A 27,635-nucleotide genomic window follows, 5' to 3' on the forward strand; every position below is an offset into this window, starting at 1 on the left:
CATGATAGTACCAATACGCCCAAGAAAGCTCATTCTAAGATGGAAACCTCCAAGTAAAAGTACAACAGACTTTAAAGGACTGTGTGTTGGCTCACTGTTTATAATTATCTGACTTTTCCAGTATAATGGTTGGTCGAATGTAAGAATGGGTGTTTTGTTGAACTTCTTGGCTTCTTGACATATATAGAAAAGTACTGAATATATACAAGATAGATCGTTGGGATTGGGATCTATCAAAGGAAGGAAGAGGATATTAGACTTCCCTGGGTGTTCTTTTCCTGCATGAATGGCTTGCATAGTACAGGACCATGTGGGGCGAGTCTCGTGTAAAAACCAGGACATATACCATAGCATGTCTATCGCACTTATTTGTTCTTCAAACAAATATGTAGGTAGTTCCTCAAAATTTAATTTCTTATTCTTTGATTTGTGGAAGTGAAGGAATGGAATGGTGGAAACTTTTTTCACATCATCCAATGAAACTGACCGTCTAGGAAGTTGGTGACATTTCTTAAATGACTTAGGTGTGACAGCTGCAATAGTTCCCATTCCGTGGAAAGTTCCTCGTTCATCAATGGTGCAAATGTCATGATCGACATTGTCAGCAGCAAATTGCAAGAAAGCGTTGGGTAGAACTTCGATTATGTTTTGTCCAGTTACTTCTGCTGCACATCTTTCAAACTTTGTTACTTCGTGATAAGATGAACAAAATCCCAGTTTGCGGAGGGTGTCTATAAGAAGGCGTGAACCGTAATGACGATGCATTTGAACACCCAAGCCAAGCTTAATTGGTGCTATAAGTGCCCGTGGTCTACATGCTTGCATGATAGCCTGTCCAATCGCAACAACTACAAGTTTTAAGTTTTCATCACTCATAATCAAGGTAAGAAGTAGTCGTAAGGATGGAGAGAGAAAAATCAAGAGCAAATTCTACAGAGAAACTGTTGAGATCAGTGTACATATCAATGGTGAATTATTCTCTTTTATTTCATTTTTTACAATCTTTGCCGCTGTTTCTAAAATTCTATGCTTTTCCTTTTCCTTTGGTTGATGGTGGAACTCCTGAAGAATTGACTGAGCACTTTCTCTAAATGTATCCACATTCTCTTTTCCGCAGGCATTCCCTATGATAATATTTTCTCCGTAAGTTTCTAGTAGAAGATTTTTAATGTGTTTCATTGTGTAAGGTTCAAAGTCAGTTCCAACTAAATACTCTCCCATCTTATCAGAAAACTCTTGTAATGTCTTTTGATCATTTTCTTGCTTTTCAAAGAGTTTACAAACTTGCTGAAATGCGTCTGTCCTAATGCTATTTGGAGGTCTTCCTACTAACTTCTTCCTTTCTCTTCCATCACCTTGAGGAACTGAAGAATACTGTTTCGGAATATCTCTCCCGGTGCGGAAATTTGTTGAACATATTCGATGATATATTGCGTCGGCAGCATGCAAATCAGATATGGTTGCATTAACTCTTCCCAACACAGTCAACCCCCATTCATCATTTCTGTCCAAACAAACCTTTGTGATTGTATCCTTAAATTCTACTGATCTAACTGTAATTACCTCTGATTTTAACCTGTCAGTATGGCGTGTATCGTCTACAGCTTTCTCTCCACAAAAAACGCATATTGTTGGGTAACTGCTTGGAGACACCGAAGGAGAACGCAATTTCACTCCCGAAGTTCTATTTAAAGCTTCATCTGCTTTGTTCCTTCTCTTATAAGCTTCAATCCTCTTCTTGTCACAAAACTCTTTCCTACACTCACTATGAACTTTTTGACCTGTATGAACAAAAATTGTTACAGTTCTTACTCTTCCAGCACTGCATATTCCTTCAACACCTTTTGCAGTTAATGAAACACTTTGTTTCCCATTATTTAGAAGGTCATTACATAATGCACATTTAGCTTCCTCTTCAGCGTTAATTGGCTCCATAATTCTCGTAATATATTCCTTCAGCTTACATAATGTGCAGTGCCTGTAAAAAAGATAAAGAGCATTTATCAAATGTTGTATCATACTTTAATAGTACATTCATACTTCCATCGTATATACATCTCCATTATATTCAAAGAAGAAAGGAAATAAACGGCCATATTTTAATATGATAACGATAGGTAGGAAGGATATAAGTATTATTTAGAAATTAACACAAGAACGAAGTGTCTAGCTTAATTCCTTAACACGATATTGCTGTCTAAGTGTTACATCGGTCTCCTCACCTAGACGCCATATTGAATCCACAATGGCGGCTAAATCGATCACACTCAGGCCACCTGACTTAATATTTTCTTATTTTCTAAGAACCTTAAACAAACACCATATCTCAAATTGAGTTGAGTATTCATATCATGATGAGCGTGTACACGAAACCGTTATAGCAGGAACCTGAGAAAAAAGTCATATTATCGAAAATCGCACACCCAGTCCCACATAAATTCGACTAGCTCCGTTACTTTGTAAGATAGACGAACATAAGTACCCTCGTTGGAAAGCTAAGATCATGAGCTTTTACGTTTATTTCAAGAAATTTCTACATATCTCTGTTAGTTTCTGAGTTATCTGCCAATAAAACATTATTGCAAATTGAAAAAAACTATATTTTTAATAATCGCCGCCATTTTTCAATATGGCGGTGGTACATAGAGGCATGCAAACTTGCATCCCTTAAGGTATGCTATTATCTTGAAAATGGCGCAGGAACGAAGTTTTCAGCTTAAATCTGTGAGTAGATATTGTCATTTAAGTGTGAGTCGATGTCTCGGTGTGGCCGCCATATTGAATCCAAGATGGCGGAATTTCCCCAAGCATTACGAAAGCGGATTTTGAATATATTATTAGCAACGCTATTTGCAAGTGATAGACAAAAACACATTTGTGTTGCAATTATTTCCGGGTCAAACCGTATATTGCCTCTACTATTTTAACCTATAATTAGTGCTTGAACTTTTCGGATAAACAGCACCCGCCCGATATCCATTGCGTTTGGTTTAGTCAATCCTTAGACTTGATCAACCCGTTTGACCCGTGTTTGGCCTCTTTGGACCGTTAGACCTGATAGACTCGTTATGAGATCGTACATGATAATTAGAATAATTTGTGTTACGATAATAAAGTGAAACAACACACCATTTACAATCATGACAGACTAAGCTTGTTTTCATAAAAACAGTTTTATGAGGCTAACCCCGGTTCAATCGGGCAAATGGTACAGGATCGATTCTATTTTCCGAGCATTACCGAAAATGCACAGGAGCCCGAAACGGCTCGGAAATAAAAACGGCTCGAACGCATAATAATAATAATAATAATAATAATAATAATAATAATAATAATAATAATAATAATAATAATAATAATAATAATAATAATAATAATAATATATTAATAGGAGAGAAAATTACTTGTTGAATGACATGTACGTATTTTATTCCTATTTTAAATGGTCATTCTTGTTTCATTTATCTGCGTATTGGTTGGCAACACTCATTATTTACACTGACGACAGGGAGAGCGGCTAAGCTTTTGTAATACCGGCAACATTCAACTGGTTGACAAACTGCACGTGGCCGCTAAACAACCATATGACAAGTTTTACTGCTGATAAGAGAAGTTGGTTTAGCTTTGAAAACAACTATAAATTGGAGTCCATTGACTAGTTCCGACCTGCGAAAACCGACGAAAAGACACACACATACACAAATACAAATAATGGGAAACATGTGTGGCTGAAAAGAAGAATTTGAGAAGCATTTCTGTTTAGAAATTAGTTTGTTTTGTGATTGAGTTGTGAGCTGTGTTTTGTTGTGTGTATTTTTCCATTATTCATGTGTTAATGCTATGTGAGTGAGTGAGTGCATGTTTAATATCTAAAGAAAATACCGTCGGAGTGTGCTGTTTCAATTTGTAAGAACAACAGCAGAAGTTGCAATAAAGACATTATTTTCCATCGTTTCCCAAAGAATTCTGCAGTCTCTGCGGTGTGGACAGTGAGGTGCAAACGAAAAGACAGTTTTAAGCCCGAAAATAGTGGTATTTTTTCTACGCATTTTTGTACTGATGATTATGAGCGTAACTTGCAACATGAATTATTAGGCCTCCCTCCCAGAAAACGTCTTAAACAAGATGCAGTCTCGAAAATAAGTTTACCGTCTAATTTTTCTCCCCAAAAATCAGAACGAGGTGATCAATAGTTAGTAAGAGAGAGGAAACGACAAATAGCGAGCATAATACAAGAATCACCATCATCTCCTAAGAAGAAGAGTAAAAGTGTACTGAGTGATAATATATACGATAATGATAATGTTCTCCAAAATAACTTAGTAAAAGAAAACGAAGAATTACGTGCACAGCTAAATAATTTAAAGAATCAACTAGAAACCTAAAAAAAGGCGCAAGAGAGCTTACGCTCAAATTTCGAATTTGGTAAAAAATTAAATCCCAGTAGGCAGCTTCGTTGCGAGTGAAGTTCGAAGAATTTTACAAACGTAATTCACTTAAAGCCAAATTGATTGCCTACTCAATCAGAAAACGAGAACTAAGTGGCAACAAGAAGATATGACAATGTGTTTGTCTCTTTGGACTTTGTCAAAGAAAACATACATGTACTTACGCGAAAGGTGCCATTTTCCACTGCCGAGTGTAAGTACCATTCGCCGTTAGTTTCTTTCAATAAAATGTGAACCAGGTATTCTGAAGCAAGTCATATGCATATTGAAGGCCAAAGGTGAAAGTCTATCTGTTTCAGAAAAATCGTGTGTGATCTCGTTTGATGAAATGAACATTCTCCAAAAAGCTTGTTATGAAAAACGGACGGATACTGTATATGAACCTTCTAAACAGGTGTTAGTAGTGATGGTTCGAGGATTAGTGGGTAAATGGAAACAACCGATATATTTTGATTTTGATATTAGGTTTACAAAAACATTATTTGACACAATTGTCCAAGCTCTAGAAGAAATAGGGTATCCTGTGGTTGCCGCAGTATCAGATCTTGGAGAATCAAATAGGCGTCTTTGGAAAGCGTTATGGATAACAATGAGTAACACATCATATCGCAATCCTTTCGACACCGAAAGAAATATATTCTTTTTTGCCAATATTCCTCACATGATTAAGCTATTAAGGAATCCTTTCTTGGATGAAGGCTATTGTTCCGACAACTTAACTGACGGGATAGAAACGAGAGGCAATTAAGAGGTGCGGGATAACAATACCAAATTCATAGCAATAAAGCATATGCTTAATGGGGGCGTCTCCACCACTAGTCTTAGGCGACTAGAACCATGAGCAAAATTAGACAGGGTAACGAATATGAATTTAGTGTTAAAATAATTTGAAAATAACCAATGCATTTTTCATTGAGAATTGGTAGCACCATCAGGAGAGAGAATTTCAAAATTCCCATTAGTAGCTCTTTCAAAATATGACTAATGAAATTAAAATATGTCCCAAGCTTCGTGACATTCATATTAACGTTCATGGAACAAACAGACAATGCGTGAAATATGGAACAGAACTTTTTTCGGAAAGTGTTGCAAAGGCAGTGCGGTATGTGTATCCAAAGGAAGAGACATTATCGAACTTCATTTTGGCTATAGATAAAATTTTTGATGTTTTTAATTCGCGCCTACCTTTCGATTTTAGAAAGCCTTTAAAAAGTGCTTTTGGAAATTCTATTCAATCCCGATTAAGTATTTTGACGCAAATGCTAAATCTTACCTTAGGTATAAGAAAAGTAGAAAGCAAAAATAATTGCCATTTCAGGAAGGTATTGCAATATCTATTAAATCTTTAATATCTTTATTCGAATATGTCAAAAGTAAATATAGTATACAATTGTTCTGTGTTCTGGTAACATTGAATGTGTTTGTCGTTGTCGAAAATGGAGTGCTAGGTGTAGAAGTGTGTGATGAAATAGATATTTTTTTTTACGTTTAAAAATAAAAAAAATGTATACAATTGTTGTACTGTTGTACGGTGTGGACGCGTGTTTGAAGAGCTCTGCAAATTTAATTAATTTTGAGGTTTAATTGCGATTTATTGGTGAGAAAGGTGTCTATTCTTGGCTTCATGCATGTTCTGAACAAGTTGGGGAACATGGTGTGATCTAGAGGCGCTGGCCAGCGCTGAGGGATGTGTGTGGTGTTGTCTTCCTCTCATCGCTCAGAACGTTGTGATGTGGTGCTTTGCTTTCATCGTGTAGTGCCTTAACCTATATTTTTGTTTACAGGAGATCCAAGAGGCAACGTGTAATTTTGGTCCATTACGTATTATATACATTTCAGCAGAAAATTTATATATTAGTTATTAGTCGTTAAAATTCGAATTCAACAATCAAACATACCATTCTTTACAAATCCTAAACAATGAGAAAACAATGGAAAATAAATCTATAAATACAAACTGTTCACAAGATTTATCCAACTGAAAATTATTGTTCTCAATGAGATAATAAATTTCCGACAAAGAAAGGATACAACATACACAAGACTAGAAAACACGCTACGCAGGAACAACACTCAACTACAGAAGACTTTACACACGAATTGGTTAAATTAAAATCAAATATATGGGTAATAAAAAGGACTCCAAGAGGCATACGAGGTGCTGTAGTAGACAAACTATCTTCTATCATTAGTGACTGCGCCAACAAAAATGTTTTAACTTTTTGGAAGAAACTGTTCAGATTTGCTTTTCATAATCTACGAATCCCCAGAAAACGAACAACATCCTCAGTCACTAACAAACAAAATTTAAGTCTTCTGTAGTAGAATGTCCTAGAACTTCAAGTAAGAAGATCAAACCCGACTTATCTAAACTGATTACAACCAAAATCGCTGATTTTGATACAAGAGGCGCCTTAAGATTACTGATATCCGACGATACTCTGGCTCCTTCGAGTGAGGAAACTTTTGTTAGTCTACAAAACAAACATCCGTCTCCCTCCAGAGTTTTAGAAATGCCGGAGCAACCAGAGTGCTTGACATCTTCTCTCATTGTAAATGAAGACATGGTATCAAGAGCAATCCATAATTTTAAGAGTGGCTCCGCTTCAGGAATCGATGGCTCATCCCCTCAACACCTGAAAGATTTAATTTCTAAATCAACAGGAGCATCAATGTCTGTTTTACTAGGCGAAACCACGAAATTGGTTAACAGCATTTTAAACGGAAACGTAAATCAAGACGTGTGGAAATACCTTTCTTGAACCAATTTGTGTGCATTACGAAAAAAGGATAGCGGAATCTGACCTATAGCAGTTGGATGTGTTTTTCGACGACTAACATCCAAGATAGCTGTTTCGCTCGTTTACAACCAATGCTCTCAACCACACCAACTAAAAAAGGTAACGAAGCAATTATATATGCCACACGGACATACATAAAGAGAAATGAAAACGCAATCAAAGTAATCTTAAAAATCGATTAAAAATGCCTTTAATTTGGTAGAAAGAGACTCAATGCTAAAAGAAGTGAAATCATTCAAATTAATAACTGAGAGACTAAAAAGTTTACCAAATCACATAGCTTATTTTCTTCTTAAAAATTGCTTCGGCATTCCAAAGCTAACGTACTTTTTAAAAAATGTTCCAACATGGAAAAACCATCTAAAGTTTTACAGATAGATAATTGCTTGAGAAAGGCATTAGAGCTAATAATCAACTATTCCCTAAACGAACCCCAATGAACACAAGCAAGCCTTCCAGTCCGCTTAGGAGGTCTAAACATACGGAAAGCATCGGACTTGAGCCTACCAGTCTTCCTTTCTCCTTGCCATGGGGTGCGTCCACTTGTCTCCAATGTTTTAAATAATTCAGTTGACAACGTGGATATACATCACATGGATGACGCTTTGGAAATTTGGAAGGGGATCTACAACAGTAAAATTCCTGATACAAAAGAATTACAAAAAAAGTTGGGATGCAATATTATTACAGGAAATAACAGATAATGAAGTAATTCTTGAAAGCATAATTGACACTCTGCGCATGAAAGCTTTACAGAAAAAAAGAGACCGGTGCTTGGTTGCAAGCCACGCTTTCTAAAACAATTGGTACGTTTTTAGATAACAAAGTTTTTCAAATATGTGTAGCTTTGTGTCTGGGGGTAAATATCTGCCATACGTTTACTTGTATTATCTGTCAGGAAAGTAAATGTACACCTGTTTTTTGAGTCTGGCATTCCTGCGCTCCATCCATGGAGAGTATGAGAATTAAATCAATCAAATGTTTACTGAGGGACAAGAAGAAAAGTCTAATCTGAATAAGACATTGCAGAGGGGCACAAGCTGTGAATACGAATAGTGCATCGTGTAAATAAATGACGACACCCAAAGCGAAAGCCAGAAACAGCTGCTAAACGAAAAAAAGAGCAAAAATTGTCGAAGTGGGAACATAAAATACAAATACAACAAATATGCCAACAAGTAAGCGTTTAACAAGCAACGATCTTGGTGTAGTGGTTACAAATCCAAAGAACGGCGGTTTGAATCTGCTCCAAGTAGTATATATTTTTTTTAAATCATGCATACAGCATTTGAAAGGTGGTAAAAAGAGCGTATTATTCGTTGGATATGTTAAGTAAAAACGAGTTAAAAATTTCGGTGAAATTTATTAGAGAAGTGAGACAATGAGAATGAGGAAGCAAGTATATTTAATCAGGAGTTGTATCAGAGATGGTGACCGAAAAAACTAGAGATTTTCCCGAATTTCGCCCATGTGAATCTCTACGATAGACAAATTTCTTCAGAAATGTGTTTATTGCAGAGAGAGAAAGAGAAAGAGAGAGAGAGAGAGAGAGATGCTTCCGGAAATGAGAGTGTGCTGCTTCCATTCAAATCAACGAGATGACAAATAGACGCTTACATAATAAGAATGCCGAATACAAACAGCCATAAAACAGCAAAGTAATAATTGCAAGCGTTATCACCTAAGGTTCTAAGATCCGAACAACATATCACTAATATCCCGAATGTCAAAATATTGTGACTTACACAACTCCCGCTCTCCCCAAATGTGTCCTGTGAAAACAAACACAAGTTTTGGGATGAGGGACCATATTGAGACTACAATATTAAACTATATAAGTAGGCTTTTAGCAGATTCGTATTCAGTTATTTTTTCCACAACCAGTTTTATTGATATTGAAGACAGCAAAAGCACTATATTTGTTAACGACAAAGCGAAGTTATTGCAACACTGCGTTACACAGTGAGTCATGGATATTACACTCGTGAGTTTTGCTGTGCACAGGCTAGCTACCGAGGCACGCTGAATAATGCCTGAAAGAAGCAGTGAGGATAGCAATACAGTAAACGGAACCAGCAATGCATTACAGACATTTCAAGAGAAAATAAAAAAGATCCCTCTTTCCACACTTCATGCTGTAGTTTTAACTTCCATTTCTCCATCAACGTTACATATCTAGACTATTATATAGTTCCATTGCACTTAATCCAGGGCCTTCAAACAACTTTGTTCTACGAAGGAAAACGTAGAACACTACACTGATAGATATACCATACATAGACAATTAAGTAGTAATAGATGAATGCAATTAACCCCACATAATATCGATTGTCTAAATATACATTAGTTTCAAATAATTAGACACATGACAAACATTCACAACATTATTATAACCTATCATATGTTAATTCCAGTTCACAAGTGGTAGAATGAAAACCGTAGACTGACAGTGGAATGAAAACCGTAGAAAATAGAATGATTTTTTAAAATTACAATTATGAACACAAGTTCGTGAAGGAAACAATGACAGTCAATGAAAAGAAGATGATCCGAGGTCGGATTTCGAGAAATAACTTGATAATGAGATGAAAACAGAATTTTACAAAAGGAATGGTTATGATACGCTAGACACAACATGGTTGCCTGTTTCATCTCGTCATGTGAAAATGTCTCGTTTTAGAGAGGCGAGAAAAAGCATGTGTTTCGTCTTTGCAGTGGCGGATCTAGCTCAGGGGCGGGGGTCTAAGACCCCACTTTCAGATTGACGAAAATAATTTAAGCTATTATTTATATAGTTTTGAAAATTTATAGTAAGGTCATGATATACTTATCATAGTCTAAATTCAGGCAGCCCCCCCAGTTTTTACCTTCTAGATCCACTACTGGTTTCGTGGCTATCCCAGTGTCATCTCGTGTTTCCGAAACGAGACAAATTGTTCTCTAGTCTCCTTTCGTCTAATTTTCTCTCGTAAACCTCATAATAATAGAAGTAAAATTGGAAGCCATGCGGCTTCGAAATGTAACCAAGTTTACAAGTTAGAATTGATAATCGGACAGGCCTATGGAATGCTTTCAAGATATCTAAAACGCGACGAGTCCAGACAAGGACCTGTCACGTCTCGTCTAGGAAAACGAAACGAGACAGACGCTTTGTCTCATCTCGTCTCGGATTTAACAAAACCTATATTGTCTCTTCCATGCTGGATTGGAAGCCTCTCACCAGAGATGAAGTAGATCGAGCGCCGTAGGTCAACAGGACGTGACCCATTGCAACCCTCCACCCGCCGTGACCCACTATAACCTACATACCCACTACGACCCACCAACAGACTCTGCTTAGTGCATTGGATATAGCATCCCCTGAAGAGTGGCGAATTTGTCTAAATTTTACTTTTAGGATCTCCATTTTTTCTTCTTCTTCTTTTGCATTTGTTTCTGTTTACTTACCTGACATAAGTATATCTAACAAGGACAAGGCAGACTTTGTTAAATGAATTTAGGAGCCATCTTTCGCGAGGTAGTAGTGCACATTTAAAAACTGGGAAAACGTAATAGCCAGAAATAGCTTAGAAAAGCGTCTCGAAGTTTTGACTCGCCGTATATATGGTATGACGCCTAAAATTATCAAGTGGCGGTGTGGCAGAGTGTCGAGCATTTACGACTCTCGTGTAAAGTGTCCACCGTTCGATTCCCGCTCAAGTCAACTTGTTTTTGCTTTTTACCAATAAAGTTGTCATTTATAACTACAAGTAAAATATTAATTCACTGTATGTTCATATATTCTAAACGATAAGAATTTTCAAATCAGTTGTAAAACTTTTCAATGTTTTATGTGAACTAGATACAAAATATAACCTAATTCATAAATATATTGATATCACTAGCTGTATTACGGTTACCACAGTCGTTGTGTCCAAAGCTTCGTGTCTATATCTGTGGACAATGTGCGAATTCCAAGGGGGATGAGGGGGAAATCCGCTAGGGAATACTGGATGTATGCTATAGCCAAAGGGGATTTCCGAATATTGCCCCTTGCAATTCGCACTCTGTCCACAGATATAGACACGAATCATCAAGAAAATTTTTCATTTAAAGACTTTACAAAATAGGTTGTATTTGTATCTAGTTCACATGAAACATTGAAAAGTTTTACAACTGATTTTAAAATTCCTATTGTTCCATGCATTATAAACATAAGGTGAATTAATATTTAACTTGTAGTTATAAATGACTACTTTATTGGTAAAAGCAAAAACAAGTTGACTCGAACGGGAATCGAACTCGCGATCCTTTACACGTGAATCATGAATGGTACACTCTCTGCCACACCGTCACTTGGGAATTTTAGGCGTCGTATCATATATACGCGAGTCGAAACTTTAACACGCATTTTCTAGGCAATTTCTGGTTATTGCGTTCTCATAGTTTGTAATATTAACACTTTAAATATGCACTACTACCTCGCGAAAGTTCATTTAACAAAGTCTACTTTTTCCTTGTAAGATATAGTCGTCTCAGGTAAGTAAATAGAAACAAATGCAAAAGAAGAAGAAGAAAAAATGGAGATCCTAAAAGTAAAATTTAGACAAATTCGCCACTCTTCAGGGGATGCTATATCCAATGCACTAAGCAGAGTCTGTTGGTGGGTCGTAGTGGGTATGTAGGTTATAGTGGGATGCTTTTGTATTGAACATAGCACTTTTACTATTATTACACATTTTAAAATGAGCTTGGATGGAGAAGGCTACATACTTGGAGAAGAACACTGAAAGTGTGAATTGTTTTCTTGTTTCGTTTTCCTAGAAAATGCGATGATAAATAATTGGAAATTTGTACCCTTTTTATTTCACTTTGAATATCTAAAAATATTACTCGCTGTTCGTACGGAGATCTTAATGTGAGGGAGAAAAATAACTGTTTTGCGAACTTTATGTGCAGTACATACAAGAAGGGATAATACTATGGGAAAGGATAATATTTTATTCGTATATTTATGTTACTACTTACATATGTGCTGGCACAATACGCTCACTCCCACACTTCACTTCGACATGCTCAGAATACTTTATGGCTGAATAATGATACCCGCGCTTTGACCCCGAAAAGAGAACGTGTATAGATGTGTCCGGTAGCGTTCAGCCAATAACGGACGTGTATTCGGACAGACCAACTGAAGTTGCGCGAGCCCTGCAGAGAACGCTTCTCCTCCTGCATGGCCGATGTTGAGGTAGTTTAATTCGGTTATAGGTACACAAACACCCCCCAGCTTATGGGGTCTTGAAAGGAAAACAATGCATGAGTCCCCGTTGTAGGAAAATTATTTTGGAAATGAGTCCCACTAACATAGCTCTTGGAGAGGTGACCATCTTGATTCTATTATATGAACTGTCTCGCCAGTAGACAGAATTACTGTCTCAAACCGGGGATAATATGCAGTTGTAGTTTACGTACCTCTGTAAGTTGTAAATACATGTCTGGAAATTGATAGGCAGGTGACAATCAGATAGGAGTTATCTGAAATTGACAGTAGACAAGGGGGAATTTGAAATAGTTTACTATCATTAAGAAATGATTTTAGAAATTGTTGTGGACGGGGATGAATGACATCGTAAATATAGACGGTTTCTCACTCTTTGTGTAGTGCGTCGTATGGAATTGTAAGGTGGTGGTGCTGTATCTTGAAAAATCAATACCCACCATTTATACGTGATATGGAACAAACATTATGGAAATTATGCGCACATTAAAATGAAAATGGTTTGTAAAATGAATAAAATGTTTTCTTCCCCTCCATGGTAAAATTGGAAATATAAAAAAACTTCTCCTTCTATCTCATAACTTATCGTTTCAATTGAGCGATTTATATTTTGTGGAGTTCTTGACCTCAGATTGTGAAGGACATCGTAAGTATTTTTTCTCTCATAATTATTTGGTTTTAGAGGCCATTAATTTACGAGATTGTGATACTCGAATTGAGAAATATTACTTGGGAAAAAATTCCTTGTAGGTCGTAGAATACAATAGGTCAGTGGTAGAGTGCTAGTTTCATTTGCTGAGGATCTGGGGTTCGATTCCTGGCGGGGACAGGTTTTGAAATTTGTTCGGCGAAAGATGGTCGCGTTGGTAAAAATCTGAAAGACATCATTATAAAATAATTTCGTTCGGCTAAGATGTTCGACTTGGAAATCAATTCAATTATTAGAGGAAAATGAAAAGTTGTGATGCAGTAAGAATTTAGTGTGAACGTATTAAAATTCTGGAAATAGTTTGTTATTAAAACTGGATAATTAAAGGAATGTATGATTCTGAAACATTAAAAATAAAATTTGTATATTAGTAAAAGTAATTGCTGTGTATATTGGATGGGAACCGAACTGCTTGTGTTTGCGATGTGTGGAGGTAGTTGCGTGAAAAATCACATGGATTACATCTCATCCCTTGTGTTTTCGTAGGCAGTATAAGTATAATTACTTTGTTTTACTTTGCTCTGTGAAATTGTGTATGATTGAAACCAAATACATAGTAGCGGTGGACTGCAGGTGAGAATCTCTTGACTAGCGTAGTAGGATGCGCGAAGAATTAGCAACACTGGTTTTGCAAGCAGAAGCATGCATTGCGCGAAATCTCTCTGTGAAAAAACGAACTATTTCAACTGCGTAACGTATTACAATGTAATTTTTTCCAGCAAGATGACCGTCTTGCAAAATGAATTTAGTCATATGATATCGAATTTTGTTATTTTCTCGTTTTGAAGCAATGTTTATTTATATATTAAAAACGAACAACTTTGTTGATGTGATCCGTCAAATAATTCCTATCTTATTTCTCTTCTAATAAATTACTCGAAGCAAATTTGCAGATTAATAAAAATTACAACTGCGGCAGTAACTTTCTAGCACATATAAACATTCCTGCAAAAGTTTATTTTATTCGTATTATTTGTTCATGTAATTCTGAAAGAAGATCGGTATATTTAGAACAAACTTCAAACTCTGTTTTTTTTTATTGAATCGCTTCCTTTCTTTCAAATCTTTTAACATACCGTAACATTGTTATTCTCAAGAAATACCAACGATTTTGAAAGATTAAAAACTAAGTTGTGATCCAGTAAAACCTGTGTACTTATGAATACTCTTGAAGAAATTTAAAAATTTAGATAGACTATATAAACAAGCAATGGATACCATGTCTTTATGAAGCCCTCCAAAAAAAGTTTTAGATTACTGAAACGTCCTCCAGACATGATTTTACGTTTTATTCAGATGTGGACATACAGCTTAATGTGATGATATGCAAAAATAATTTTTCCAGTAGTATTGGCTTACTTATTAGAATGAATAAAGTATCTAGTTTACTGCTAAACATATTACACTATGGTATTTGTATATGTTAGTACTTTTTCACATGGAATAGTAGACTGAATAAAAATTGGGATTCCCTTCCTCTTTGGATACTAAGCAGATAAAGTTCACAAATGCTTTCTTATTATTTTAAGAAAATTCATGACAATATTATAGTTTTAAGACAGAGAACAATTTTTCTTCAGTATTTCATAAAGCGTGCATCGAGGAATAAAGCGGAAGTTAGCATGATTGACTCGATCGTCTTGTGGCCTAGTGGTTAGCGTATAGAACTCGCGGGAGCGAATGCAACACAAACTGAGTGGATTTTTTATTTTTGTCAGGAGCCAAATCTTATTATTAATTTATTGGAAAAAGAGAAATATGTCCGCAGTGGTTAAAAATTATAATTATTAATAATAGTAGTAGTATCTTTAAATAGAAGTATAGGGAAATGGTACCACTATGAGCAAAATAAATGACGCGTCTCTTTATTCTGAGGCTTTTTGAAAATATCTCCGTTTTCTTTTATGTTCGAAATTTCGGAAGGTTTCCCCTGCAGGAAAAGTTAATAACAAACCCATTTTTAATATTTGTGTTACACATTAGCTTAAAATAAATAAATTAGAAACAAAAAACATTAAATCGACCGAAATTACGAGAATTACCAAGTCTGCTAAAGTCGGAAATTTTCAAGAACGCGAGGCAATTCTGCATTTCAACGAACCAGAGACATTATGTTATTGAGAGAAATGTGGATTAAATCTACAAACGAAACTTTTAACGAAACATTTCTAATATGTCTCATTACGTGCATCTGCAAACCCCAAATATATGAATCCATGCCAAGGATTAGCGTATAGATAGAGCAAATAGTGGAAATTACCTATGGAAAAGGACGAATTGGTAGCACTATCGTAATGAAAAATCGTCTTTACCATGGAACAGGTTCAGCTCACGAAGAAAACAAATAGTTGTGTTAGTTATGGCAACGAATCTGTATGCCGGAGGTACTTGGTTCGAGCCCCATAGGAGTGCAATTTTCATTTTTATTACTATGGTTATTTTATTTATTTATTGTGGGAAAGAATCAAATTGTAACGTATGTGTAAAACTCATGACGATATCAAACAGAAAAAAGAAAAAATGTCGTTGTCGCACTTGCATTAATGTCCCGAATATTTGTTTGCAAACAGTTTCGTAATTATTTCCCCTGTGCTCACTGCTCACTATATGCTCGCTGGTGCATAACGAATGTTTTAAGTAAATGTTAATTCTAAATTGGAGAATTTTATAAAGTTTCACAATGTTTATCATTAAATGCTCTTCTATCTACTTTTTTGGATAATTTGATAACAGATTTCCCTATTAAATGTTTAATTTTAACTAGATGTTTAATTACGGAAAAGTTTTACAATGTATTTGTCTTGAATGGAAATTGTTTTGAATTTACCACATGAGGTAAGTAATCCGAAGGAAGAGAACTGAAATAGCTGATATTCTACGTAAAAGCAACCTATTGTAGAATGATGATGCTTCTTACCTTCAGCACATAATCTTTACGTTAGAGAGTCAGACAGAGAAAAATCCTGGTTTTTCCTCCCTTATGAAAAACTCATCTTAAACCTCCACATATCACGGTTCGTCTCACACAATTTCGGTCCTCCAAAGACATTAATTTAATAATAATAATAATAATAATAATAATAATAATAATAATAATAATAATAATAATAATAATAATAATCCTGAATATGCCATCATTACATATTGTAGTAACCTTAGACATCTTACAAGGAGAAGGCAGACTTTGGTAAGTGAACTTCGGGGTAATTTTTTGCGAGGTGGTAATGCACATTTAAAGAGTTAATACAGTGAAACCTGTCTTTAGCGGAATCGAGCGGGACGTGCAAAACTTTCCGTTAAAGTCAGGTTTCCGCTTAGTGGAGGTAGACCTTTCCTTTCTTTTAAAAACAAGAAAAAAACATGCTTATAAAGGGGCATACTGAGAAAATATATTGCTGTACGTACATTGTTCGATTACAGTACTTCTTTCTTCTACGAATAAATACACAAAAAAATTAAAATGAATACAAAATATGCTATGCACACGTTTTCTTTATTTTTCTAATAGCCAAACAGGGTTTTCTGTGTACATTGCTGCTTGGCTGCTTGACTTTCCGCAGAAACTTTAGCCTGAGAAATTATACTAAAATGTAAGTGGATCAGAATCATTTTTTGTAAGGCAAATTTTTGCAGTTCCTTTAAACTTCTGAGAGAATCTTGATATGTATTTATTCTACACTCTTCCTGCAACTCAGTATCGTATTCCTCTTCTTCCTCTATCTCGTTTTCTTCTTTCCGACATTCCGTATGATTCTTGATTAAATTGCGGGGATTAAGGACAATTTGTGGGGGTGAATATGAGTAGTGGTTGGGGAAAGTCAACACTGTCCAGAAATATTTAACAAAAGAACGAACATTTTATCGCAGACAGTGTAACGTATATGTCTCACAGAATGTCTAAACATCTAAATGCTGTAGCCCGGAACTCAGAATTTTCCGTTAAATGTTTATTTTTCTTTCCGTTGTCCGCATGACACAGTTTCCGCCTAATGAAGGGAGTTTTACACGTTTTGTTCTCCAAAATTCATGGGGCCGTGAAATATTTCCGTTTAAGACAGTTTTCCGTTTAATAAAGGGTCCGTTGAAGACAGGTTTTACTGTATTACAAACTGGGAGAGCGCAATGGCCAAAAATAAGAGAGAAAAACCGTCTTAAAGTTTTCTACTAGCCGTATATATCGTACGACGCTCAAATTTATCAAGTGACGGCGTGGTAGAGTGAAAAGGATCTGCGACTCAAGTGCAAAGGGTCCCGGGTTTGATTCCCGTTGGAGTCAAACTTCTTTTTCTGCTTTTTGCTTCAATCATAAAGAAGCATTTGTAATTATAAGTAAAATATTAATTCTCCATATGTTTATAATGAATTAAAACAATACAAATTTTTAATCACTTGTAAAATCTTTCAACGTTTCATGTTAACTGGGAACAAAAGTTTATCTATTTCTTAAATATTATTGTTACCGCAGTCGTTGTGTAAAAATGTTCTTGACGCTTCGTGTCTACATCTGTTCATAGTGTGCGAATTACAAGGGGAATGAGGGGAAAATCTGCTTTGTTGTAGGAACATCCAGTATTAGCAAACGGGATTTCCCCCTCAACTCCATTGTAATTCGCACACTGTCAACAGATGTAGACACGAAGCGTCAAGAACATTTATTACACAACGACTGCAGTAACCATAATTTAAATCATGATACCATATACGAGTATTTACGGAAAGTTTTCTTACTTGTTAACATAGAACATAGAAATTTTCAAATCACTTGTAAAATCTTTCATTGTTTTATTCATTATTAACATGGTGAATTAATATTCTATTTATAGTTACAAATGGCTACTTTATTTGTCGAAGTAAAAAACAGAACTAAGTTTGCCTCGAACGGTAATTGAACCCCGGACCCTTTGCATATGAATCGCATTTTCTTCTTTCTGCCACGCCGCCACTTGATAAATTTGCGCGTCCTATGGCATACGCGTATCTGGCAAGTAGAATTTTTTTAAGACTGTTTTTCTTCATTATTTTTGCCCATTGCGCTCTCCCAGTTTGTAATATTAACTCTTTGAATGTGCACTATTACCTCGCAAAAAATGGCCCCGAAGTTCACATACCAAAGTCTGCCTTCTCCTTGTTGGTTTAACATGTTTTCTTTAGTAATAATTTGAGCAGCCAGGTAGGAGGAGGCACGACGTTTTATTTTGCCCCTCTGATTTCAGTACCCTCCCAACAGAAAATAATTTCTGATAAGCAGGGCAGACAAAATGAAAAAGATTTTTTTTACAGCATTCTCTCCCCCTTCTTGATTGGAATATCACATAGCATTTGTTTATTCTACCGAAGATGGCCCTGTGCGGTTAGGGGTACGTAACTAAAGAAATACCTAATATATGGCGTTCCTTGATTGTAATATTACCGCTTCTTTATTTGTTCGAGGGAGCCCCTAACAACCAAGGGTGCCAAAAAATACGAAAAGTATCTATTGGTTCCAGTAGTGGATCCAGCACGGACTCCTGAGGGGCGGTGAAGTGAGAGATTCTTTTGATGATGTGAAGCTGTCACAATTTACCACTTAACTAAACATAATAGTGGGGTGAACCGGAACCCAGTCCGTTCCAATTGATGTAAAAGTTTAATTTTTGGCTTCATATTAAAGTTTTGGTTCCAAATGAGAATTTCAGTCCAAGTGGTCAATGTTCAAATCTCAGGGGGCTCTTTGGTATAGAGGCTATGACCCCGTGTGGGAAAAGGCAAAAATATCAAAATGCTTATGACTGGAATTTTTCGTCTATTTGAAAGATATGTTTGGCTTCATATTAAAGTGTCGGTTCCAAATGACAATTTCAGTCCGAGCGGACTATGGCCAAATCTCGGGGGGCTCTTCAGTATAGGGAGCTACGGCTCCCTTATAGGAAAAGGCAAAAATATGAAAGTGCTTATGGCTTTCGAATTTTTCGTCTATTTTAAAGAAATTATTGGCTTAATATTAAAATCTTTGCTTCAAATGACAATTTCAGTCCGAGTGGTGAATGATCAAATCTCGGGGGGATCTTCAGTGTAGGGGTTTGGGCTTCTTTATGAGACAAGATTCACGTACTTGATATTGCAAAATTCTTTTGTATACATGAGTGGAAACTTGCACCATTTTGGTTAATATTATCTCTTATATTTTGCAGATTGAAATTCCAAGCAATAGTTACTTCGCAAAGCTAAAAGAAGGCGCTTACTAGTATCATAAAAATGAAGTGTTTTACGAGAAGTTATCATGGAGCAGACGAACGAACAGGCGCTCAAACGTTGGTTGAGTCGGACGGTTGAAACTCGTTAAGCTCGCTTCAGTTATTATTATTATTATTATTATTATTATTAGTAGTAGTAGTAGTAGTAGTAGTAGTAGTAATAGTAATAGTAGTAGTATTAATAATAATAATAATAATAATAATAATAATAATAATAATAATAATAATAATAATAATAATAATAATAATAATAAGTGATAGTGGTGGTTCTTGTCTCGTACTAGTAGTATTTCCTGAGTAAGCCCCCAAGTTTTTCGAGAGGAACTTTTGCGCTTAATTATCCAAAACTCCAACATGCTTTACTAAACGTTATACATTTGTAAGTCTTATACTGAGTTGAGCTAACAAGGAGGAAGCGCACTTTGGGAAATGATCTTCGGGGTCATCTTTCGCGAGGTAGTAATGCACATTTGAAGTGTTAAAATTACAAACTGATAGTGGGAAATAGCGGAGAAAAGGCGTCTCAAAACTTTCGACTCACTGCATATATGATACGACGCGTGAAGTTACCAAATGACGGTAAGGCAGAGTGAGGAGCATTTATAACTCACGTGAAAAGGGTCCCGGGTTCGATTCCCGCTCGAGTAAGTTTTTATTTTAGTTTTTTTATGTAACCAATAAAGTAGCCAACCATTTGTAGCTACAAGTAAAATATTTCGCCATATGTTTATAATGCATAAAGTAATAGAAAGGTTTAAATCAGATGTAAAACCATTCATTGTTCCATGTTAAGTAGCAACAAAACGTAAACTATTCTATAAAATATTGGTATCAAAATTATATTATGGTTACCACTGTCGTTGTGCAAAAAATGTTCTTGACGCTTCGTATTTATATTTGTGGACGGTGTACGTATTAACCGGACGTTTGCAAAAGGGGGTGGATTGTGCTTTAGACAACAATAGCATGGGAAACTATGACAGTTATAGCCAGACAATCATTTATGGGGCAGGAGAGGGCAATTGCCCAACCCGCAAGAGTTTAAGAAATAGATACTTTAATCGATTGTTTACTAAATGGCGTGACAAACATCGTGGCATTTGAAGGCGGCGCTTCAAGTTTCCTTTAAATGTTGCTAGCAAATGAGAGGCCAGCGCTATTGCCACGTTTATTTTGTACACATCCACGTCCATCCTCTGCCACCTGATCGCGCTGTAGTTTGTCTGCTTAACCATAGCCACACGCCTTTGCCATTTGGCAACGTCGCGCCAGAGCTTGCGTTTTATTCGTTTAGCTGAAATGCCAAGATGTTTGTCACATGCTTTAATACTGTATAGTAGTAAAAAAAAAAAAAAAAAAAAGGTGAAAATCTTTCGTCGGTGGTGCTCTTGTCCCGCCCCCCTTCCCCAAGGGAAGTCCACAATGACGCTAATGGTTATAGTATACATCCAGTATTACAAAATGGGATTTCCCTGTCATCCCCCTTGTAATTCGTACACTGTCCACAGATATAGACAGGAAGCGTCAAGAACATTTTTACACGACTGTGGAAACCATAATATAATTCGTGATGCCATTATATTTACAAAATAGTTTACATTTTGTTGCTGGTTAACATGAAACTATTTTACAACTGATTTCAACATTTCGATCATTCTATGCATTATAAACATGTGGTTACAAAAGTTTACTTGTAGTTACAAATTGTTAAATATTGCTTAAATAAAAAAGGTTAACTCGTTCGGAATTGAATTCGGAAGCTTATGCGTGGAAGTCGCAGATGCTCCGCACTCTTCCACGCCGTCACTTGACAGCTCTACGCGCCATACTATATATGCGGGGAGTCGGAAATGTTAAAAAGCTTTTTCTCCGCTATTTTTAGCTATTGCGCTTTATTAGTTTGTCAAATCAATAAGTCATCAGACTTGACCATCTCAGACTTTTGTAAAAATTGGTGTACACCTTTATTACAGTGGGAGAACAAAAAATTCCAAATATTACCTCTCTCCCCTGAAAGTGTCTCTATACAGGGTGTTCAAAAATGTCAAAAATTGCATTTTTTGAGTTACAGTGATTATTAAAAATTGTCATAAAATGGTTAATATGTGCACTTGAGACGTGAAACAAACACCATTGAAAAGCTTAAAGATTGTTTTACAAGTTGTACTATATTGTAGAAAACCTGTAAAATAAAAAATAACATTTCAAGAATTCAAATTAAGATTTGAATTTCGCATAGAAATGTCCCTCTAAATTTGTTCAAAATTGTTCGGATTGTAGTTTCATATGTGTACTAAAACACCACAAAGTTCTATTTTGGGCACTCAATGGGATCCGATTTAATATTCAACATAAACCAAGCATTGCACGATATTGACCATGTGAATATCTGGATTCAGATCGATAACCATTTGCCTGGAGTTATTTACCTGCAACATCAAAGGAATTTATATTCAATTTTATTTGTTTCTTGATGTATTCACGTGAATTTACACAATTATCCATCTTTGGAGTTATTTAGAGAGGTATTACGTTTCCGAATAGTACTCAATACAAGTCATTATTCTTGTTAGTCAGTATGGATGTTTCTAAATTTATGTTGGTTTCATTGATACATGTTATTTTCATTCCTTTGTTTCAAGATTGCTGTCACAGATATGTGGAAATGAATAATTGAAATAGGAAAAAGAATTTATTGACTAATTGTTTGTGCTGAAAGTGTGTGAAGTAATTGTGAGCAGTGTCACTGTGTTTCATAGCACATTTGATACAAATATTGTGAAAGGGAGGAAAATATATCCCTCCCTTTCATATTATTCTGTAATAGAAATCCTGAAACAAAGGAATGAAAATAACATGTATCAATGTAGCCAACATAAATTTAGAAACATCCATACTAACAAGAATAATGACCTGTATTAAGTACTTTTTGGAAACGTAATACCTCTCTAAATAACCCAAAAGGTGGATAATTGTGTAAATTCAAATGAATACATCAAGAAACAATGAAATTGAATATAAATTCCTTTGATGTTGCAGGTAAACAGCTCCAGGCAAATGGTTATCGATCTGAACCCATATCTTCACATGGTCAATATCGTGCAATGCTTGGTTATGTTGAATTTTGAATCCGATCCCATTGAGTGCCCAAAATGCAACTTTGTGGTGTTTTAGTACACATACGAGACTACAATCTGGACAATTTTGAACAAATTCAGAGGGACATTTCTATGCGAAATTCAAAATTCAAATCTTAATTTGAATTTTGAACTGTTATTTTTTTTATTTTAGAAGTTTTTTCAATATGGTACAACTTGCAGAGCAATCCTTAAGTTTTGCAATGGTGTTTGTTCCATGTCTCTAGTTCACATATTAACCATTTTATGACAATTTTTAATAATCATTGCAATTGGATTTTTTTTTCTTTGGCATTTTTGAACACCATGTACGGGGACACTTTCAGGAGGAGAGAGGTAATAATTTGGATTTTTTTTATCTCCCACTGTAGTAAAGCTGTGTACCAATTTTTACTCGTTAGGTCAGGTTTTGCCATTTCATTGGTTGATTTCACATGGAATGTCCCAATATCAACACTTTAAATGTGTATTACTACCTCGCGAAAGATGGCCCCGAAATTCATTTGCCAAAGTCTGCTTTCTCCTTGTAAGATTGAAAAATAAAATCATAAATAAGCAGGCAGTGATCTTATACTGGCAGTGATCTTATACTATTTGAACTTGTATAAAGCTAATAATAACTAAACATCAAGGCTATCATTGTATGCTCTGTAATTCATGATTATCTTTTTATGTGATAAATTATTTTCCATGAAGGATACTTCGCAATTCTTGTTTCTGAGTCTTATAAATTGACGGGGGTGTGCAAAGGGCATTAAGTCAGTAATTGCTCAAAGGGTTGTAAAGATTATCAAACTCCTACAAATAATATGCTGTTCCAAATGAGATTTTTATAGTCATTAAAGATAGTGTTATTAACAAGAACTACCACTGTCAATTATTTTCCCATAATAGTGTATTAGGTTATTGTTTGCACTTTCCAATTCGATTTTCTCTTAATAACTATTTTTATTATCTACTTAATCTGTTTTTATATATGTATAGTATTTACTTTTAGAAGATAGTTGTCCAGGCGAGGTTTGGAACCCTATCAAATAAAGCTATAAGCACACTAGTAGGTTACGCAAATTACCCAATCTGATTTTTTTCATAATGAAAAAATTAGAAAGTCATGCAATCAGCTTTCATTAATTTGAAGTATTTAGGTTTAATATTTAGTATACTATATTTGTTTCGAATAAAAATAAAGTAACAAGAAGGTTCATTGTTCACAATCTAGTATTTTCAAAACAAAATAACTTAATTGCTGAGATCAGTATTTCCATTCTATTCCCAATTCTTACTATTCTATTATACATATGAAATAATAATAGTGTGGATCAGTGGTAGGGAAGGTTGGTGGTGTAAAGATAAGACATGCAATTGCCAAACAGGAGACCCGGTTCGTATTCTGTCCTGTTAATTATTAATACGTGTGTGCCTTTGGTGTATGGGGTCCCGGGTTACATTCCCGGTAAAAGAACCTTTGTGATTTTAAATATCCTTGATATTTCTGTGTTTATATCCCTGCCGTATGTAGATGACCAAAGGATCGAATGACAAGATTGGCAATAGAGTTGAGTATCCCCGTTGGGACGAATTAAAAAGAAGTGGTAGACCATTCACCTTTGGTGCATGGGGTCCGTGACTCGATTCCACTTCGCGCCAAGTGAAATTTGAGGTGGACAAATACCATGTTTATAGGTTTGCTTGGGATTTTCCATTTTTTTCTTACTTTCTTCATTTCACCATTTCATTCATCATTCTCCCTTAGCATAATCGTGCAACGTTAAACTAGAAATTCCCTTTAATTTTAATTTCAATAATAATAATAAAAAACAATTAATTCAACTGAAAGGACTAATTTATGTTGACGGCAATTATCATAAATATGCAACCACTATAAAAAATGCTTTGAGTACAAAAATAATCCTGTCCCAAGTGTTAACGAATGCGCACGAGAAGAGACATATCTCGAGAAAGAGACGAGACGCGCTTTGTGGCATCCAAGATAAGACAAGATACGATATAGGTTGTAAAATGTTTCGTCTTGTCTGGAATGTCTGGAAAACATAAGCTTTAAAATTATTTTCCAAGATCTATTCTCTCAGAAGTAGCTCTCTGCCTTAAAATTAATAACGGCATTTGTTATTTAGAAAAGATAAACAATGCCTAAAGCTAATAGTTAACTTCTCGAAAAGAAGCTTCATTAAGGGTGAACCTGAAAGATGTCCACAAACTTTGGGAGGTGATTCGTGACATCAAAAGGATAGAAATGGTCCTCTTGCAGTTTCGGAATACAGGTTCGTTTTGGAGATAGATGGTTGCCAAATTGGCATTCAACATCGACTCCAAAAACTATTCTGTAAAAAAGAACAACAACGACTTTTCCTCTTGTTTTGACCTCATGAGTAACCTCACAAAGTGTGTGTTCAATTCCAATTGTCCGGAGTCCATTTAAGTTCGCAACTCCGTATCTCGAAAACGAAGCAGAATTGAAAAAATGGCAAGAGGACTTTTTCTCTTGCTTTTATCTCACGAACCACCTTTCGAAATTTGTCCACATGTTTGTATTAACTCCGAATTGTCACGAATCGATTTTTGACTCCAAGTTAGCAATCTTTTATCCCGAATACAAAGCGGAACTAAAAAAAAGAACCGCAACAAGACTTTTTGTCTTGTTTCGATCTCAGGAATAACCTCCAGAAGCTTCCCCGCATGTTTGTGCTCATTTCCAAATGTCATGAGTCGATTTAGGATTTCAAGTTGCAACATTCTATTTTCGTAACGACGTTGAATTTTCAAAACAGCAAGAGGACTTTTTGTCTCCTTTCAATGTCACGAAACCCCTGCTGAAGTCTGTGCACATCTTTTAGGTGCACCCTATTTCTTTGATATTTTATGGAATATAAACAAAATCCACGAGGTCGTGTTTGAGAAACTCAGTGGGAATAAATTCAACTCCAAGAATAAACTACTACTCATATCTTTTTCAGTTCAATTGACTTATTCCATGTTGTCAGGTTAAATGTTTATTTATTAAGTGAGAACAAAATGCCAGAGTCTTTTCTGAGAAAATCGTCGAGAAAAAGTCACCTCTAAGACTAAACTATCCCTCGTAAATTTTTCTAACAGAAATATCTGATACCGCAATACAGGGTTGTTAATTAAATATTGTTCAATGAAAAATAAACAAAGTTGTTAAAACCATTTTTGAGAAAATAGTTTCTTTCGATTTTCGGCTATTGGTAAACCACACTTATTTTAGGCGGTAGGAAAAACAATTGGAAAATCTCCTGTAGGAATACTATGTAAACCCTAAGTTTAAAATTTGGTGCCGATACGTTAAACAGTATGGCCTCTACGCGAGTGCACAGAAAAGTGTAGCGATCGAACGGACCGAAAGGGCGGGTATAAAAAAATCACATTTTCGGTATATACACGCCGTGAAACATGTAAATCCGTTGAACTCTGAATTTGATATATTATTTTCACAATCACCATATTTTACTCTCTCTTTTGTAGCTCGAAAAAGAAAAGCCCTAGTATACCACAAAAAGGTAGGGTGTTTACCAAAAAATATTGAATTACAGGGTACGGGCAACCGCACTAAACTTTCAATTCAATTTCTTAACTGTGTTAGGCCACAGTTGCTACTAAAGTGTGTATTTGGATAATACGAATAAAATTATCGTATTATCCAAATACACTGAGAAAAATAAGTGGTAACCTAGTGGGGGTTAATGGACAATTTAGCTGCTAGAACCAGTTAATAATTTGTAACAACCCTTCTGAGACAAAAAAGGTTAATTTTACGAGGTCGCCGGTAATCAATCAAGAAAGGTTACTAGAAAATGTGTAGAAACAATCCAGTGTTTGGTTGCTATTAACCTATAAAATAGGTTAGAAGGTAACCAATTCAAGAAGGTTAATTTAATTTAAAACACTGTGTTGTTATCAACCGATTTTCACACAAGGCAAATTTAACCCTCCGAAACTTGTTTACTGGTAACACTGCATTACTAGAAGTACAAACAGCAAGGTCGCCATTTGCAATTTTAAGAACGAAAAGTTTTAAGAATTATGAATACATCCGAAGGAATAGGAAAACAGTTATTAAAATATGGATTCTACATAAATTAATAGAGAAATGTGAAGGAAAGTTTATTTACGGAGGTTTATGCATATTCTGAGATTTAAATGAATAAAATGTTATGTGACATGTTTCTAGTACAAATATCCACACTAGATGGTAGCACTACTAGTTATGTAATTGTCGTCAAATAATTCACACACTCGTAACAATAATTTTGTAATGTGTTCAGGAAACATAATGCGTTTTACGTTGCTTTACGGTACAAATATCAAAATCCTTTTACGTCTTTGCTTATAGGGAAGAGTATCACCCAAACAAATTCTCACTGTTAGTTGTTAAATACTTGTGATATTGGTGGCTTATAAGGGTAGGGCGTTACACTCTCGATCGATATTATATGCATTTTGTTTCCTTCCTGTTCCTCATCCCGGATTCTTTCTCTTGCATTACTTTTGAGCTCTGTCCGTCAGACTTATCTAGTCAAGGGCGTCCAGTGCTACGAGTTTGGCAAGTGAATTTAACCAACCTTGACGGCTATCCAAACGGGTCGTCTTACCTTTGCTTCATTTCATCTCATTTGATCAGGGATTTCACACACAAACACACGTAATTACGGCTTTGTGCCGCAGGTCTCGTGTTGCTCATGACGGACTCTGGCAAAGCTACTGGACCACCTCTAGAATGCAGACACGGAGGTTTACCACCTGTTTTCACAACTCCCTCTGCTAGCTCCACGAAGGTGGAGAAGCGGAGAGAGCACAGCGAAAGACGCCGCCGAGCCTCAGAGCGCTCAACAGTGTCAAATGCATCCAGTAGGCCACGATCTAGATCGCCACTGAGTCAGCCCAGCTATGCCAGCAAAGCAAAATCTCCTCCTGCTAAGAAGCAACATACCGCTAACGATTCAGAGTTATCTGACATGGACGCCGAAAATTCCACCTCCTCGCGCCGAGCATCAGCAACCAATATCTTGCC

At 35.7% G+C, this 27,635-nt stretch overlaps 1 protein-coding gene across 1 annotated transcript in view; it reads right to left on the reverse strand.

The window, feature by feature from the left end:
• Positions 1-320: 320 nt before the first annotated feature.
• LOC145680911 (uncharacterized) overlaps positions 321-27,635 on the reverse strand; it is a 387,669-nt gene continuing 360,354 nt past the window's right edge. The window contains exon 2 of the mRNA XM_081752072.1: positions 321-1,978. Within this exon, the coding sequence (XP_081608198.1) occupies positions 931-1,978 (1,048 nt within the window). The 3' untranslated portion in view covers positions 321-930. The remainder of the gene's footprint in view (positions 1,979-27,635) is intronic.

This window comes from Thermobia domestica, chromosome 3 (genome assembly GCF_964235325.1).
Source record: "Thermobia domestica chromosome 3, izTheDome1.hap1.1, whole genome shotgun sequence".
NCBI lineage: Eukaryota > Metazoa > Arthropoda > Insecta > Zygentoma > Lepismatidae > Thermobia > Thermobia domestica.